The sequence below is a fragment of the Acartia tonsa genome, chromosome 11, assembly GCF_053477335.1.
Source record: "Acartia tonsa isolate MP-2025a chromosome 11, ASM5347733v1, whole genome shotgun sequence".
Taxonomy (NCBI): Eukaryota; Metazoa; Arthropoda; class Copepoda; order Calanoida; family Acartiidae; genus Acartia; species Acartia tonsa.
Genome location: NC_137270.1, coordinates 15113415 through 15130787, shown reverse-complemented (window position 1 = coordinate 15130787; position 17373 = coordinate 15113415). Strand labels below are relative to the sequence as shown.

At 31.6% G+C, this 17373-nt stretch overlaps 1 protein-coding gene across 4 annotated transcripts in view; it reads left to right on the top strand.

The window, feature by feature from the left end:
- LOC145332239 (sorting nexin lst-4-like) overlaps positions 1-17373 on the top strand; it is a 491682-nt gene that overhangs the window by 395988 nt on the left and 78321 nt on the right. For 2 of the 4 annotated variants that reach the window (XM_080177192.1, XM_080177191.1), the window contains exon 2: positions 10547-10620. The exons of the other annotated variants lie outside the window; for them this stretch is intronic. In XM_080177192.1, the coding sequence (XP_080033318.1) occupies positions 10556-10620 (65 nt within the window). In that variant the 5' untranslated portion in view covers positions 10547-10555. The remainder of the gene's footprint in view (positions 1-10546; positions 10621-17373) is intronic. 4 annotated transcript variants of the gene reach the window in all.

The window sequence follows — 17373 nt, the reverse complement described above, 5'->3', positions numbered from 1 at the left end:
AATGAATATTTTATTTCATTTTTTACTTCTTGTCATTTTTTTTTCTTTTTACAATTTTGTATTTTTCTCTTGTTTTTGTCTTTAGATTCTTCAAGGCTCGACAGCCGCGCGTCAGTCGTCTGTAGGCCGCACGGAAATTAACCGTTTACACAATTTCAAATATCAGTTGAAAGTCTAAACATGACCCAATTATGACAATCCCTCTTTCCAAAAAAAAATTTTAAAAACATCCAAACGGGTATTTGAATCTTAGTATCTACTAACGCGCGGCTGCCGTGCCATTCTTCTTTTTTTCTTTATATCTTTAGAAGCAAAGCCAACCTTCATCTCCAAACTCCAAGGGATTGGTTGTCTTTGTGAAGATTTCTATGACTAATGAGGATGGTGAGTTCTGGAACCTAGTGATAGTGTCTAACTTTTTATCTTTATGACGTAACAAAAATCCATCTCTTTTTTAGGGGTTTCCTTTCCCACCTCCCCTCTCATTCTTCGATATTTGTTACGATAAAAAGTTAGACACTATTACTAGGTTCTGAGTTCTGCCTGTTCGTGGCAGTTCATCTATCTATTGATTTATAATTAAACGTGTCACTGAACACAGTAATAGTGTCTGACTGATTATGACGTAACAAAAAAAATAGGCCAATGAGAGGCCGTTATTGACCAATGGTAAAATTTATAGTGGCCTCTCATTGGCTATTTTTTTTTGTTACGTCATAATCAGTCAGACACTATTACTGTGTTCCGTGTCACTGTCCAAGCATCATGCATGTCACTTTGGAGAGGAATGAATCTCAATAGAAGAGTGGGATGATTTATTGTAGACGGCCAGGGGTAAAACCCACATGATGTTGTATAAAATGTTAAAATTAACATTAACATTTTACCTTATTATCCTAGGAATGATTATTAAAAAATCAAATTAATGGTTTAGGTGTATCATATTGAAAAAAGTTATCAAAAAAGTTAAAAATTCAGCACTTTTAAAACAAATTTTCTATTAAAAAATATTGGAGTTGCTACGTGAATAAATCGTGACTAACCGTTATAGGAATCATCATCCAAAGTTTGAAATCGATAAGACGATTCTAAAATGTCTAAATTAACGACAAGAGCTTTTAATTAGGTACGGATGGACCTACCCTAATTATAGAAAAGAATTCGATTTTTAAAATCATATTGAAGCTTACTTTTCACAAAACAAACCTACCCACACACTTATACAAGCTCACACACACACACACACACACACACACACACACACACACACACACACACACACACACACACACACACACACACACACACACACACACACACACATACACAAAGCTTGTAACACTAACTCTTTTTTAATCTCAGGTGTTAAAATTTCATAAATCTATTAAGAAGCAAAACTTTTTTCTTCCCGATGTGCATCGAATCTAAACTTTTTACTGTCCAGATTCTTTTAAGGAATCAAATCTTTCAGCAATGTTTAAAAAAACATATAAAACATAAAACGTAGCAAAGCTTAAATATATCTTGGACAACAAACGGGCAAGTAAGTTACAGAGAAGGTGCTCATGGCAAGGATCTCAAACATTTTTTTTATTGTGGGTGGGGGGGGGGGGGGTGATAATTAATGTCCCCCTAAAACATGAGTGTTAAAATGACAATAAAGGTGGTTTTATGACAGCGGTAAAGGTGTAATTTTGACAGTGGATAAAAAAAAAACACTGCCAAAATGCGGCAAAAACGAAATTGACAAAATCACGCCCATTTTTTTGGCAAAAATGCACTGGCCAATTTTTGCTAGTGATAGAGGTGGTAACATCCCCTCAGAAGTGATTTTTAAAGGGAAAGGCCTACATCGGCAGGCACACCTAAATTGATTTTGTGTGTGCGAATGGGGCGTTTGTCCAAATTTAGGTATGGAGACCGCTCTTCTATGAGTATTACTAAAAACCTACTTTTACTGCAATACACATAGACATTCTCATCGTCGGTTCGTTTGTTTAGAATGCTTAACCCTCTATTCCCACAAGTATAATACGAATTTGGTTGAGCTGGTGGAAGCTCAACAAAAGACCCACGCGAAGTATTATGTTGCTTTAATCTAAGAATAAATGGTTGGTTTTGATATTCGATCAGAATTATATAAGTATATTAAGTATTAAGGAAGGAAAATGTTTTTATAAAGTGTATTTATATTACAAGTGCATAAGTTAAGTATGAAAATATTTACAGGATAAGTGTTAAAATCATAAGTAGAGTAGGACAGAAATGTGCCCTGAGTCCCAAGCAGTGAATTGTGCTAAGTGTTAGAATTCTAACATAAGGCCTAAGCTCAATTCATGCTAAGTACTAAGGGTCCTAAATTTAAACTACAATGCATGCCAAACAACTAAGTCATTACCTTTTAAAGCCAGAAAGAGAAGTTGATGGTAGGAGAGTCAATAAATAACTAAATAAATTTAAGAGGTACATGCTATAACATTAGCTTTGGACCAGGATCTTAGTGTTTGTCTGTGCAATTAAATGTCTGTATGTTAATATGTGACGTAAATCAGGCATGGTTGTAGGCATACATATTTGTACTGATTGTTTACATGGTTACTTTAACAATAAACATAATGTCTTTAATAAACATATACTATTAGCAAATCACATACAAATTACCATGAATAGGCTAGCGTTACCCATATATGGTGTCATATAGGTAGAGATAGGCCTATGAATGCATAAAAGGATACAAATAATGCCTTGGGCCTAGCTAAAGTAATTGTGTCTTGCGCCTGATTGCTACTGGATAATTGCGGGGCACACATCAATCAAATATTCATAATCTGCTCTATAAAGTGTTAACTTTATATCAAGCATAGATAGATAGTTTGGATGCGAAGCATTTCTGTAAAAGTCTTATATGTACGTTCAAAGAATTTGAAAATTGAGGATCGCATCTCCAATTTATTCAAGGGAAAGTGAGTTATTGAGTCGTAGCTAAATATAAAAAATATAACCCCAGAAGAAAGAATTAATAGAGGGAACGGAGTATGTAATTTTAGATGTAAATATAATGCCTAGGCATCTTTTTACATTTTGTTAAGTTCATAAACATTAAGAGCGAAAAGTTTTCTGAGGGGTGACTTTGCTGTTGGTGTAAGATAACTTAAAAGTCCAATGGAATAAACAAAACGCTGTCCATAAGACACCCAGAAATACATAAGAATGTGAGGCTTCGCTGTTTTGCTTTGCATGTTACACAAATATGAAAACAAAATTATTTATAAAGGGTGCGAGGTTGAGTGATTATTCTAAATAAATTTTAGAAATATTAAGTATCTAGTAGGATAAGATAACCTATATAGAAAATTGTAGTATTAATAATATTAATAGTATTATAGTTTTCTAACGGTGTAGATAAGCGTAGAAAGAATAGACTGATACAGATTCAGACACAATTGTGGTTAAGCTATAAAAGACGTTCTATTATCCTATTATTTATTATTATTATCCAAATCCTATTATTTACTTTTATGAATGTTACCATCCTTGTCAAAAAATAAATTTCTAACAAACTTATGACAACAGATTTTACTAACTCATAATTAGCATAAAGTTCAGCCTTCTATTTCATATCATTTAAGTCTCTCATATCTACAAACATTAGGGATGGAAGGGACAATGGACTGAAAATTATTCTTTTCCCCAAAGGTTTAACTCGAAAAATTACCCATTAGTGCTCAAATTTTGGGTATCTTTATTGAATTGTGATTGGTTGGTTCAAACTAGCAACATCCATACATTTTAACTTATATTTTCAATGTACAGAAGGGTTAATTTTGTATTGAAGATGTATATCAATTTATCGTCCATGTCTTATTCCTTAAGATCTCCGCTAATAAAATCTACCTCATAACACCACATCAATTATTTATATCAAAGTACAACTTTTTTCTCCCTTTTTAATGGCCCTTCTCTTTTGGTTATTAGCATCTTTTATGGTATATCTCATAGCTACTAAATAACAGTGTCCGTATAATTAGCGTAAATGATAGCGTCCTGCTTGCTGTTGGGTTCGATTCTGGGCCACACTACGTCATATTAAAGGCATTAAAAATGGTACCTACTTCTTCTATGTCTAGAACTTAACACTGATAATTGTATTGGTCTGTAAACAGGTGGACCTAACTACCATGCATATTGTAAACTTCCAAACAAAGGTCGTGCAATCAAAGGGTTTATTGTCTGTTACTGTTATATATTACAATCGAATAATGCTTTGGCTTCTTTTAACGATGTTTTAAAATCCAGATTAGATATCTGCCCCAACGAGGTTATTAACTCTAGTAAATTAAATTCATATAGTTGCTGCTCTGCTTGGGAATATAATTGTTCTTGTATTATTTTTCTATTCTCTATTGTAAATATTTTGAGTGTGAATATTTAAAGTGAGCCAGACTGTCAAAAAAAGCATCAAAGTGTAATAGATATAATCTGTAGATACATACTCTATAAATCAGCCAATAGGACAAGAGTAGAGGAACAATCCGGCCATATAATTGGTTAGAAGTGTACAAAATTTGGTTCAAAAAGGGCAGTTATTTTTTCACATAGTTCACATAAAGTCAGCTAGTCGCATTTCTTAGGATAAAAATAATTTGTTTATTTGCTAAAATTTACTCTTTAAGTTTGACAGATAGTTGAGGCCAGTTTGACCATCTAGAAGTATTATCTATTCACAGTATATAGGTATTTGAACACTATGATCCATTTTTGGCCAAAAATTGCAAATACAAATATAAGATCAGAAACTTATTGTCTATAAATAGTAGTTAGTAACCAACCAATTAAAATCTAATAAAAGTACCAAAAGTTCTTGAGAAGAGGAATAAGATAATCCGGTTTTTAAAACTTTGGGTACCCGTGTAATTTACAGTCCTATGTCCCATCCCTCCTTGATGTATAGGTTTGAATGGCTCTAATCGAAAAAAAACTTCAAAACAGCTTTTAAAAAACAAGTTACATTTCTGTAAGAAAACATTTGAATAAGAGGGGGGAGGGGGTTGTTGTTACACCCCCTTTTCATCTAAAAGCCTGACCTGGACCTTTACAAAGATAAAAGTAAGGTAAATTGTAGACTAAGGAATAAATTAAATTATGAGATCTTATTGGACAAAATTAAATGTGCATTAGTATTTATGTTTTTTTTTATATTATTAGTTCGATAAAACAAATAAATATTTTTTATCTGAACAATTATTGCACTATTATTACATACTTTAGTACATAGGTACACATTTCAAGCAGTTATCAATAGCGTGGTTAGGAGGGGTTTAGGAGGAAATAAAACCAGGGAGGGAGAGAACATTGGCATTTTTTATTAACTTATATAAACATTCACTCTTCTGCTATGTTTATATTAAAGGTAATAAAGTTTTTAAAGAATATTTCTTTAACTTGATAAACATAGAAATTTACTTAATGACCTTAGAATTAAAAATATGGAAGAATGTGTCCTTATTAGATCAGAACAAAAAATGTTTAGACTAGTTTTGCATAGATGCTTAAAATGTCAGCTGTCTATCTTAAATAGCATTCGAGAAAGTTTAATTTCCGCCATAGTGTAATAGAATGGCTGACAGATGGATGAATACAAATTGAATTATAGAGTATCTTTGCTACTAAAAATACTGTATAAGCCCTGATGTGTAGTATACACTTACACTCTTATATATAGCTGGGAATATGGTAAACAAATATTTACTCCATTTATGAAAAAAGGTCCAGCATCTCAGGTGATGTGTGCTCAGGAATAACAAGTATTGTGCATAAATTTAAACATTGTGTATTACATAATCAAAGAGTTTTTGTGATTTACTCTGCATCTTTTTATTTTTCTTATTTTTTAGTACAGTCACATGCACATGATTTTGCCTTAGGGAGCAAAATGGAAGTTGTAACACCTCCCTTGATTTTGTCGCTTGGTTATAAACACCCCACCTCTGCATTCATATCTACCAACAATAAGCCACATTCTAAATCCTAAATTGTGTATTTGTATAGAGTAATGGAATGTTTATGATTATAATGCATTACTGATAAAAATGACAACTTGTTACAAAAATTCTTTATTCCTGTAAGTTTATCTTCTCTTCATCTTTTTCCACTATAGACGCTCTTCTATCTCTTACCAGAACTTGAATGTTTATGTCAAGAAATGGAAATATGAATATTTACTGTATTATTCTTTAACATCTATCAAAATATTTACTACAAAATTTTAAATCCAATTTTATTATACCAAAGAATAATATCTATAATTCTAAATTCTTATTCAGATACAATGATCATTAACTTGTTTTAATACTTTATTTTATACATTTTGTATTTATTTCCCTTTAATTTATATCACCATTTCTATGAAGCTTGATTAATTTGTTTATTTTGATTAACCACTAGTTTATTATGAGGTTTAAAATTAGAAGAGAACAATGCTATTGTTCTTAATTCAATAGATGTGAGAAACATAATTACAATTAAATTATAAATTTTATGATAGGTTGATAGTACATTTGTATCATTATATGAAGAAATGAATCTTTAATGAATAAACACTATTTATCTATGGAATATTGTATTTTGTATTAATTTGATTGAATATTTTTAACAAATATTGTATTAGTTTACCTGATATTGTAATTGAAAGCAGCCCAGCAACTAAATAAACATGTAAATTCATTTGTCCATGAGAGTATATACTCCAAAGCAAACTGGGGCCTCCTAAACTAATCTCTCTTCTTGAAATGCAATTAATTTAATACCATTGTGTCTACTAGTGCCAAAAAGATACCTGTCTATGTATCAACTGAAAGAGGAAAATTCTTATTTTATTTTTTTTAATTTTCTCGCTTCATTTGTTTGTAAAATTGCAATCAATTATAAAATTACATTCATGTATAAATTGATGTTGTTTATACTTTCAAGATAATTAGCTGATAAAGTTATTTAGCTAGGATAAAAATGTCCTATAATATTAAATCAATTTCAGAATGACTACAGTATAAATTTTGAAAATTTTTAAAGATTTTGTTTTGACAAAATTACAACCATAACAAATTTACATGTGGTTCAACCATTGAAGTCCCTTCTAAATATATTAAAGCTAAGATGGGAATTAATACAATTTGACATGAATTTGATAATTGTTTAAACTCCACACTACAATGTACTTACATACATGCTAATGAGGCCAGTGAACAGACACTACACCAAGGAATTATGTTTGGGTAGATATGCATGCAGTTTTTAAAAGAATATGTATTGCACAAAATGAATGAGTTTTCTTTGTAAATATTACCTACAATCTATAAAAGGATGTAGACTGATTTCTTTTTTATCTAAGATATCATATTTTTCTATTTATGAGCCTGCTATTTTCTGATGGCTTTTAGTATACAGTACACATAAAAGTTGGAAACAGGATTTGTCCACCAACTTTAATCGATGCATAACAAGAAAAAGATTAAGATGGAGGATTTTTTTCTAGTAATGTAAATTCTCCTAAAAATAAATTAAAAACCTCACCTGAACCCATAAGATGCTTCCCTTTAAAGGAAAATAATTAAGTCAAGTGGTTAGTGAGTTTAAACAGTATAGACACAGTTCATGTTATTTTATTTAAGTATAATAAACTAAATTCCACACTTATCTTATGAAGGGGAATTTTTTATTTTTGGGGGGATTAGGGGTGTCCCACGCTACAAGAAAATAGCCTAAAACCACCACAGGACCAGTAGGTATATTCCCTGATGGGTTCATTGGTTACAGAGATCTTAAGGGACAGACAGACAGACATCAAGCTACTTTGAATTATAGAGAAATAATGAATAAGTATAAAATCGGTACAAGAAAATCAAATATATTACCAAAGAACTGAAGGGAGCAATTGATAGATTATTAATATTAGTTTATATAACAGGGGGAGACTTCTTCCAGAGAAAGGGAATTTGTTATTAAGTTGTTCATTGTTATCTATTCTCCTTTGATGCCATAATACACACACACACAACACAAAAGAGCTTATCAATATTTACTACTTTATCATGATTACTATACTAATAGATTCCATTCAATAGAGGATTATGTATTAAAAAATAAAACATAAAAAAGTTTTTTTTTTAAGTATTTAATTATTTGTTGGGGACAAGCAAGATAATCGTAACAAAATTTCAAAATGATGTCTTTACCAACTTTAAACAGCCTTAAACCTTACCAGTGTTATCAACACAAAGCTTCCCTTACAAACAAAAATTTACTATTCTAGCCAATTTTAGCAGTTGTACATACATTTAACTTTAAAAACTTGGTTTTAAATGAAATTATTTTTTTTAAAATTTTCAACGCATGATTACAAATCTATTTCTGACTATTATAATACTACCATTCATTTCATAATCTGGATTGCTAAGGGTTGTCTAGGTTGAATTTAGATGAAAGGTAGGTATGGATTTAACAGATTCAATCGAATAAACACTTTTAAGATTTAAATAATAGAATAATCATATCCAAAAGAAGCAAAAGCATAATCATAATTAAATACAATGGAAAAAGAAGTAGAAGAGAAGAGTAGAGAGATAGAAAGAGACAGAGAGATGTAGCTGACAAATATGGCACATAATAGCAAAGTATAAAAAAATAGTAAAGTAGAAAATAGCAAATAGAATTCTATTATTAGAATATGGTATTTGTGATAGCCTAAATATTAGATTTTATATATAAACAGTTTTCATTGCTGTCATTAATAATTCCTTACTACTCTTAATCATAGAAATTCTACTATTAAGTTATGGGTGCCATTTACGCCACAAAAAAGTTTTATTTGGGGGGGGGGGCCGGGGGGTTATTACTCGCCTCAATTTTTTTTGGCTTCTTTGCAACTACAGTTCAATGCTGATAGTTTTATAATATCAGGTTTTTTTTCACATTTATACCTAAAATATGGTTTTCTCCCCCCCCCCCCCAAAAAAAATAACTTAGTAAGATAATTACCACTTCATGAAATTTTTATTTAGGGGGGAGGGGCGGATGGTAACATTTATTGCCTTTCCCTTCAAGTTCAGTTGTCACAATTTTGAAATTTTTACAAACCCCCGCTAAATAAAAATATGGAATTGCGTGCTACCTCTCCCCCCATTCAGGCTTCACCCCCCCTCCAAAAAAATATATCATTCATTAGCAAGAAACTTTTTTTATTGGTGGGAGGGTGGTTGGATTATTGAATATTCCAATTCTCCCGTGACTAAAAAAACCCTAAAATCAATCATTTTTTTAAAAACCCCAATTTACTTTACGATTTATGCCCTTACTATAATAAACTAAGACGTACAGACACACTACAACTCACGGTCAAACACACACACACACACACACACAATTATTAGAAGCACTACAAAGCCACTTGTTGTTTTCCGTAAGTGGCCAAAATTTCTTAATGAATTTTCTGTAAAAATTTAAAAAATAAATTAAATATTTTAAATATCTTTTTATCTTTTTCTCGTCATTATATAATACTTCATTTAGATTTTTTTTGTATATGATTTTTTTTATCCTGAAAATATTTTTTGAATTAATTTAAGTTTGGCCACTCTGATTTTGAAGCACTAATAGGAGGAGTTTAAATTGATCAGCTGATTTCAACATAAACATTGTTCAATTCAAAATCTTCTTAGTCATATAAAAAATGTTATTGTTTAAATTCGTGGAATAATGTGATTGTATGTGAAATTGAAATGTGATTATTAGTTCCGTGTCTTTTTAACTCTTTTACAAAACTGTTAAATCGCGATTTTTTTGTTGTTGTAAAAAGTGACTTTCAAGTGAAAAATTTCACATATTAGGTATAAATTAGTGTAATGAAAAAAAATGATATTAATGTAACAGTTATTTAAATGCAAGAAATTACTAGTTATGCATATATATATGTATGTACTTTGTTTTATAAATAACATAAGGATTATATTATTTCAGTATAGCTAAGTTAAATTTTATTATCACGTACGATTAGAAGGAAACTTGATTTTCTCGGCTGCTATGCAAAATAGTCGTCTGATATTTTGTTGACATTCCACATATTATACAAAATATGTGTTTTACGTCTACTTTTCAAGATCGACGACTGAAATAATTTTTTTTATAAAGATTTACTTGGTCCGTCGATCAGCTAGGCTGTCAGATATGCTGAAAAAGAGAGATATTAAAACATGTAAGGTTTTGTTATTTTTCCCAATAAAGTTATTAACATTAAACATCAGAGGTGGATTTTTTTTTAAAAAATGGGACTCTGGTGAGGCAAAATTGTTTCCGTGAAAAATCCTCCAAAATCACATAAAAAAATTACAAAAATTAAATAAAATATTAGAAGGGTTTTAACACAAGATCTTACCTCTGTTGTTTAAATATCCTTGAATTTCCATCTATGATTTTTTGTTTTCGCTTCTTATGATTGTATTAATCCTTAATTGTAAAGTAAACTTCTATCAACCATGTATTTTTATTCTTTTTCAGATAAATTATGGAATTTAAGGCCAAAGTTCTGTATGATTTTATAGGAGAAGCTGAAAATGAATTATCTGTTAGGTAAGCATAACCTTATATTAATGTAACAGGATGTTTGTCCAGGGAAGGTTTTAAACCATTTTGAGATACTACAAAGAGATATCGTCCCTGGGAAAATGCACCAGCCCCCCCTCCAAAAAAAGGTCTCTGGGGCGTATCCTTTATCAACATCTACTCACTGTAAACAACAAAGGTGGATTCGAATCCACCCAAACTCATAGAAGTGAGGATTTTAAGTTTCCCTACGCCCTACCCAAATTGTTTCTATATATTTCAAGACAAATAAAAAAGTATATCACCTGTCATACCCAGGCTATCTGTCAAATACCTCGTCCATGACACTTTAACGTTGGGTCCAGCAACAATGCAATTTTATCCTTTTTTGTCCAAACACCAAGGATATTAGAACAAATAACATGCAACAAACAAACAACTCTGTTTTGGGCCAAGGCATTCCTAACTATCCATGTCGCACATCTTTCGTAGTAGAAGTATGTCTTTACTTATCAACTCTTAAAATGTCAATAATAATCATAATGAATTATTTAAGATGTAAGGAACGATCGAAACAATTTTTATGACAGGTGTTCTACCTACTTAGTTTACTATTTCGTTTTAGTTTAGAGCTAGATGCCTTGATAATAAAATAATTAGGTATGTCTATAATTTGAAATATGTACCTACCTACTTTGATATCAAAATATTTTTAAATGCCTAGGTATATTTAATTGAAATTTATTGAAATTTTTATGTTTTGTTTCTGGTAATTTATGTGTCATTAAAAAGAAAGCCCTTTTTGGTGTGAAGGAATGTAATGAATTGACAAAATATCAGGGCTAAACAATCATGTTTTATAACTAACGTTTAGTTTTTGTAGCATAAAAAAGTTGGAGGCGTAGTAACTTTATACATTATCAGCGTCCATCTATTCTGAAATGGTAATTCTTTGTTAGGGATACGATGTGATGTGGTAGGCAGGAAGGGACAGAAAAAAGCCCATAACAATCCTGAGTATTCAATTAACGAATAAAATATCTAAAACCCGTTCCCGGACCAAAGTTAGGAATCCCTTAAATGGAGAACTCAATCGGCTCAGCGGGCAGACAAAAAACCTCAATTCTTATAAAAAGTTTATTGAAATTTCATTCTCTACGGCTTATTCCTGTTAAATAATAAACTTTTCCAATGAATATTACGCATTTATGTATATTTTAATCCTTGTTTTCATATTGTAAAATTTAAAAATTAAGTTGTTTCTCTTAATTTTGTAGGTATGATTTTATTGGTGTATTAATTTCATGGTTGCTTGATTTTGCGTGATTTCGCTATTCATTTTATTCTACTTGTTGTAAAAATTTTAATTCGCAAATACGGATCCTAATATTACAATATTACATGCTGTTTTTTTGGTCGCGTAGCTACTTGATAATTTACCAACGGTTACGATCCTAGAGGACTCCATGGGCACTTAAAAGCGAGGGGGGGGGGGGGAGGATGTATTGTGAATTAAACCTTCTCTTTAAATTTCAGTTTTATAAATAAAAATTTAAAGTTTTAAAAATTTATAGGGGGAAGAGTTTGTTTCCAGGGACGATTTCTCTTAGGAGGGTGGAAGTATACTCCCCAAAAATAGTTACAATTCTACCCTTTACCTGTAAGAAACTTCATTGTGAATGCTTGCGCGGAGAGGCAGATAACTTGTTTGATAATCAAATGTACATCCCAAAATTTTGGGTGAATATAAACTAAAAACTCCTTAAACTACCCCCAACCCTGGCCTTGGATATTCTTGAAATCTCCAGGATATTACATTAAACTTTCTAACTCTATTCTAATGAGGTATAGACCTACTATGAATGTTCTCACCTTTGTTAGTATCGTAGCTATTCTATAATATAATTAACTTTGTATGTCTGTCCGTAAATCCGTAACGCAATAGGGGAAATTTTATTTTCTATTCTTTACATTGTTTTGTCGGTCTGTCTGTCGGTCATGATTTAAAAGAAAACCCTTATTTTTATCAAAGAATTTGTAATTTCTTTGGGTTTTGAATTTTTATCTCTTTTATTCTTTGTTATTACAACCAAACATCTGCTTTAACTTCGTTTATCCGTTTTCTATACCCTGACTTTTTTGTGCTTTGCTACTTATGAATGTTGTCATCCTTGTTTAACTTCATCATGGTTTAATGAAGCATAGAGTACTGAAGATTTGATAATAAATATGCTATATCAGTATTTTATTTTTAACACATAACAGGACCGAGAGAAATGCTAATGGCGCCTAAATTAATATGCTCCCCTGCTATACTGTTTCTCAAAATTTTGAGTTACCATTGCAAAATTTCAACAACAAAAAATTTGATGTTTTTTTTTTCATTTTTATTTACCTATACCTTTATCCCAACGATGGGTAATGTTAGTTATGTTGCTGATATTTCAAATTTAAATTTGATTTATATATTCCAAAAATACTTTTTTCAAAGTGAAGATTTAATGCACGTAATGCATATAATGAGTTAAGGACAATCTAGCTTTGTAATCAATACCACAGAGTCCGTATGTCATTTATGATGAGAAAAATGTTTTTCTTCTGCTAATTGAGGCACAATGTTACTTCTATGTAATGGGGAGATGGGTAATTAATATTCCATTGTCCTATCCTATCCTGAAGAATTGTAAGTGATACATTGCTTTTTATCTGCAATGATAAATCTGATTTTTTTCTAAATATTATCATTAGAAGATTAACATTTCAATACTAGTTGATAAAATATTTCATAATCTTAATAAATAAGGGATCTAGTGCAGTTCTCGGTTAAATGTTGCTCGGATCGATTATCTAAAAAAAAACCTACAATTTTGACGGATGCTAGTTGCCAAACGGCTTAACGCCCATTTTATTCCCGCACATCATCATAAGTGGCATAGGAAGCTCTATTAATAATATATACCTAATACCTATCCAAGATCCAAACACGCGTAAAAACAAATATTTTACATTTTTACCAAAGTTCTTACATTTTAGGAAAAATCGTTTTCAGCAACATTTAATCATAAAATATACCAGATCCTAAATACGCATGTTCAATGTAAAATATAGAAATATTGTACATAATAGTAGAGCTCAGTGTTAGTATAAAAGTTTCTATTTTATTGTACAGGAATTAATGTATACAGCATCTGGCAAAAAATGTGAAAATTATTGAATTTTTATTATATATTCGTGTTTAGAAGCTCTGTATTAGAAGGGTAGGGGATGCAGAAAAATAGGCTAAAACCATCCCAAGACATATATAATCTGAAATTACATAGCTACGGGACCTATATGAAGCTTCCATATAATTAAGCACTCCGAGTCCATATGGGTAGTAGTTTTCGAAATCTTAAGCAACAGAGATTTAATGAATAGGTATAAGGATATTGGGACAGTGGAATTATTGTTGTCAATTTAGGTTGCTAATACAGACCTCAGATATTGATCAATACGTTCCCATTAAGAAGGGGGTATTGTTATTATAGCCAGCTGGGAGAATAATTTTATTCTATAATTTAGAGTAGATATGCAAGAATCTCTCAATATCCACGTATATTATATCCATTGTAATTATTTTGTTAACTACTTAGTGATTCCTATGATTACGAATTTAGCAAATTATTTCTTTGGAAGCCCTTCCCCTTTTATTCCAGGCTATGTCCTGTGAAGAATGGTGTGCATTAATTTCTGTGCATGCGTCACATGTTCAAATCACCAGTACCGCGAATTATTACAACAGTACAAACTTTGCCTTAAGTCTTATCAACTTAACGCATCCTTTTATCTATTGCTTTTTTCCCGCGGCAGTAGTAAAGTGGTGCAAGGGAGGTGTCGGGTTTGAGTTTGTACCACACTCCGTCATAATAGATCGTTAAAAATTGTACCTACTGCTGTTATGTCAGAAGCGAGACATTAATAGACAGAGCAGGGGAAATGTCAAAACATGAACAACTCATTACCATGCACAGTTTGGACTTCCTGACAAAGGTCGTGCAATAAAAGGGTGGTTGTCTACTCGAGTATCGCATCCCAGAGGATGGTGCTCTTGGGTTCTCTAGATGATGTCTTATAATCGAAGGAGAACCCCACTTCAATAAGTCAATGAACTTGTAATGAATGCTATTGCGATGCAATGGTATTTGCTATTATAATGCTATGCGGAAATGTTGGGACACCGTGTGAGTGATCTGAGAGCTGCTGGCATATTGAAACCATTCTGGTGAAAAGTTGTGGCCATAATTCATGAGGCATATGGGGGCAATTTTACTACAACCCCAGCCACTCACTCACACTTACCCCTTTCATTCTTCATTTTTGGGGGAGGTTAATGGAAGCGAAGCTAATCTTTGACTTTGACTTGTATGTTTTTAGGTAAAGCAAAGTTTTATTTTAGGATATTAGGTTAAGTAACATCAAAACAGAAAACCAACCCTTTGATTGCACGACCTTTGTCTGTGCATAGTAAAGAATTGTGCCTTTTATGGGTAAATGCATTTCCCCTACACTGACTATCAGTGGCAGTATAGCAGTAATGAGTACCATTTTTAACGTCTCTAGTATGATGCAGTGAAGACTAGACTTTGACCCGACATCTCCCCGAAAGCAAGGAGGCACGCTATCAATTACGCTAAAGCCACGGGTATGATTCACCTCTAAATAGTTACAAACCTTCACAGGACCTTCACGTAGCTTAATTTCAAAGTTGGACCATCATTGGGCCAGTGGTTATACGCGACATTTTAGGCTTTATTTCACAGAAAGACAACAGAATACAAAGGATCGATTAGATTTCAATTTGATGAGCTTCGCTCTTTCGGTAGCTGCCATCCTTGTTATACAAATGACCCATCTTCCAGGATTGTTCAACAGCCCCCCAGCTCTAGTAATACATTTTTTTCAAACGGGCAATCTCGGTTTTTCTATTATTTCGTTGTTTGGAAACACCAATATTTTATGTGTAATTAAATTTATTTGTTGCTATTCAAGATAGAAGACTGAAAATTCTTGTAGAGAACCCTTTATTTTGTCTGTCTCACTGCTAGGTTTATTTAATGGAACAAAAATCTTTCTTAATTTATTCCATTCATTACTTCTTAGCTAATAAAAAAAAAATGTTGATGATAGATTTAAGTCTAGGGTAAGTGTGTTAAATTAAGCAATACTTGATACCAGTAATGCCAATAGAATAACACTATTTGATTTATTAAAAGGATGTTCTTTGAAAATATGTTAAATTTTTATAGATGTAACAAATATTTTAATATAAATTGAGGAATGTCCCTTTGACCCCTTAATTCAATTTGTACAAGATGAATAGTGCTTGGGATTGGTTGCATTTATTCATACATATGTATTATGCATTTTTGGTCAGTCAGGGAGGAGACATTGGACTGTTATTTACACTAGCAGTTAGTACCCAAAGTTTTATTAACACGTTATATCAAAAAACTTTAAACTGAATTATGATTGTTTTATTCAAATAAGTAAGTAGTGTCCAAATGTTTCAACCAATGATTTTAATATACCCACAGAAGGGATAATCTTATATATTTTCATTGGGGTTGTTTATCAATTTATCGTCCATTGTCTTATCCCTTAATATACCTGACTTTTGGTTACCCTTATAATATTGTCAATAATTTATTTCATTAAGATATATTCAAGATTTATTCAATTATTAAAATGTAGTTTCTATCTAACTTTAAAAGGTAACTTAAATCCATCCATCAGATATAAGACTTATAGACAAAGGCTGCCCAATTGAAAGAAAGACTGGTTTTCTAAATACTTTTACTTACAGGGAGGTAGTGGACATTGGGCTGTTTATTACACTAGTTCCCACACTTTTACAATAAAGATTTCTTATTCGTTGGTGTCACAACTTTGGGGACTTTTAGTGAATTAGTGAATCCTCATATGTTATTTATTTAAGTTGAGTGTTTAAACGTGTCAACCACTAATTGTAAATTGTATTCTACAGGATTAATTTTGTGTATCATTATTGGGGATGTAGGTATATCAATTTATCGTCCATTGTCTTATCCCTTAATATTCATTCCTGTAATAGCTTTAGCAAACTAACATAAATGTTCTTTCAAAATGTGAATATGTATGCTTCACTAGGTATACAGTCTTACAATTATAATCAGAAATAGCCAATGCCTGCCTAACTAGGTACCTACTAATATTAAGCTTGCAACTTTAATGTAGAAAAGTTTATTGTAATGTAATTTTAAATTTCAGTTTAAGAATGGATTCAAGGGCTGATGTATTGAATTTGAATTAGTTTTATTACAGGAGGCACTTCGAGTTTACATATTAAGTTGCATTTACATTTTGGTGAAAAGTTATTGTATAGGTAGGTAGTAAAATAGATGATTCAAATTAAGAGTTTACAATTCTTTAGATCATTAATGGAAGGTTTTTGTCACTTTAAGTATTCTTTCATCGTCATTGCCTTTTAGTTCTCGGCAGAACGTAGGCCATGCACAATGGTTCTCCAATCTTCCTTTGATTGGACACGTTTTGAGGCATTGCTGAAAGATGGAATTTTCTTATCTTTCAGTTCACTTAGGAGTTCCCTCCTCCAGGTTGTTTTTGGTCTACCTGGTTTCCTCTTTCCTATGTGAGGGTTCCAAGTCAAGGCTTGATTGGTTATATCATCATACCCTTTCCTTAGAGTGTGCCCCAACCATTTCCATTTTCTCTGTTTTTACTTTAGGTATTAGTATTTTGGAA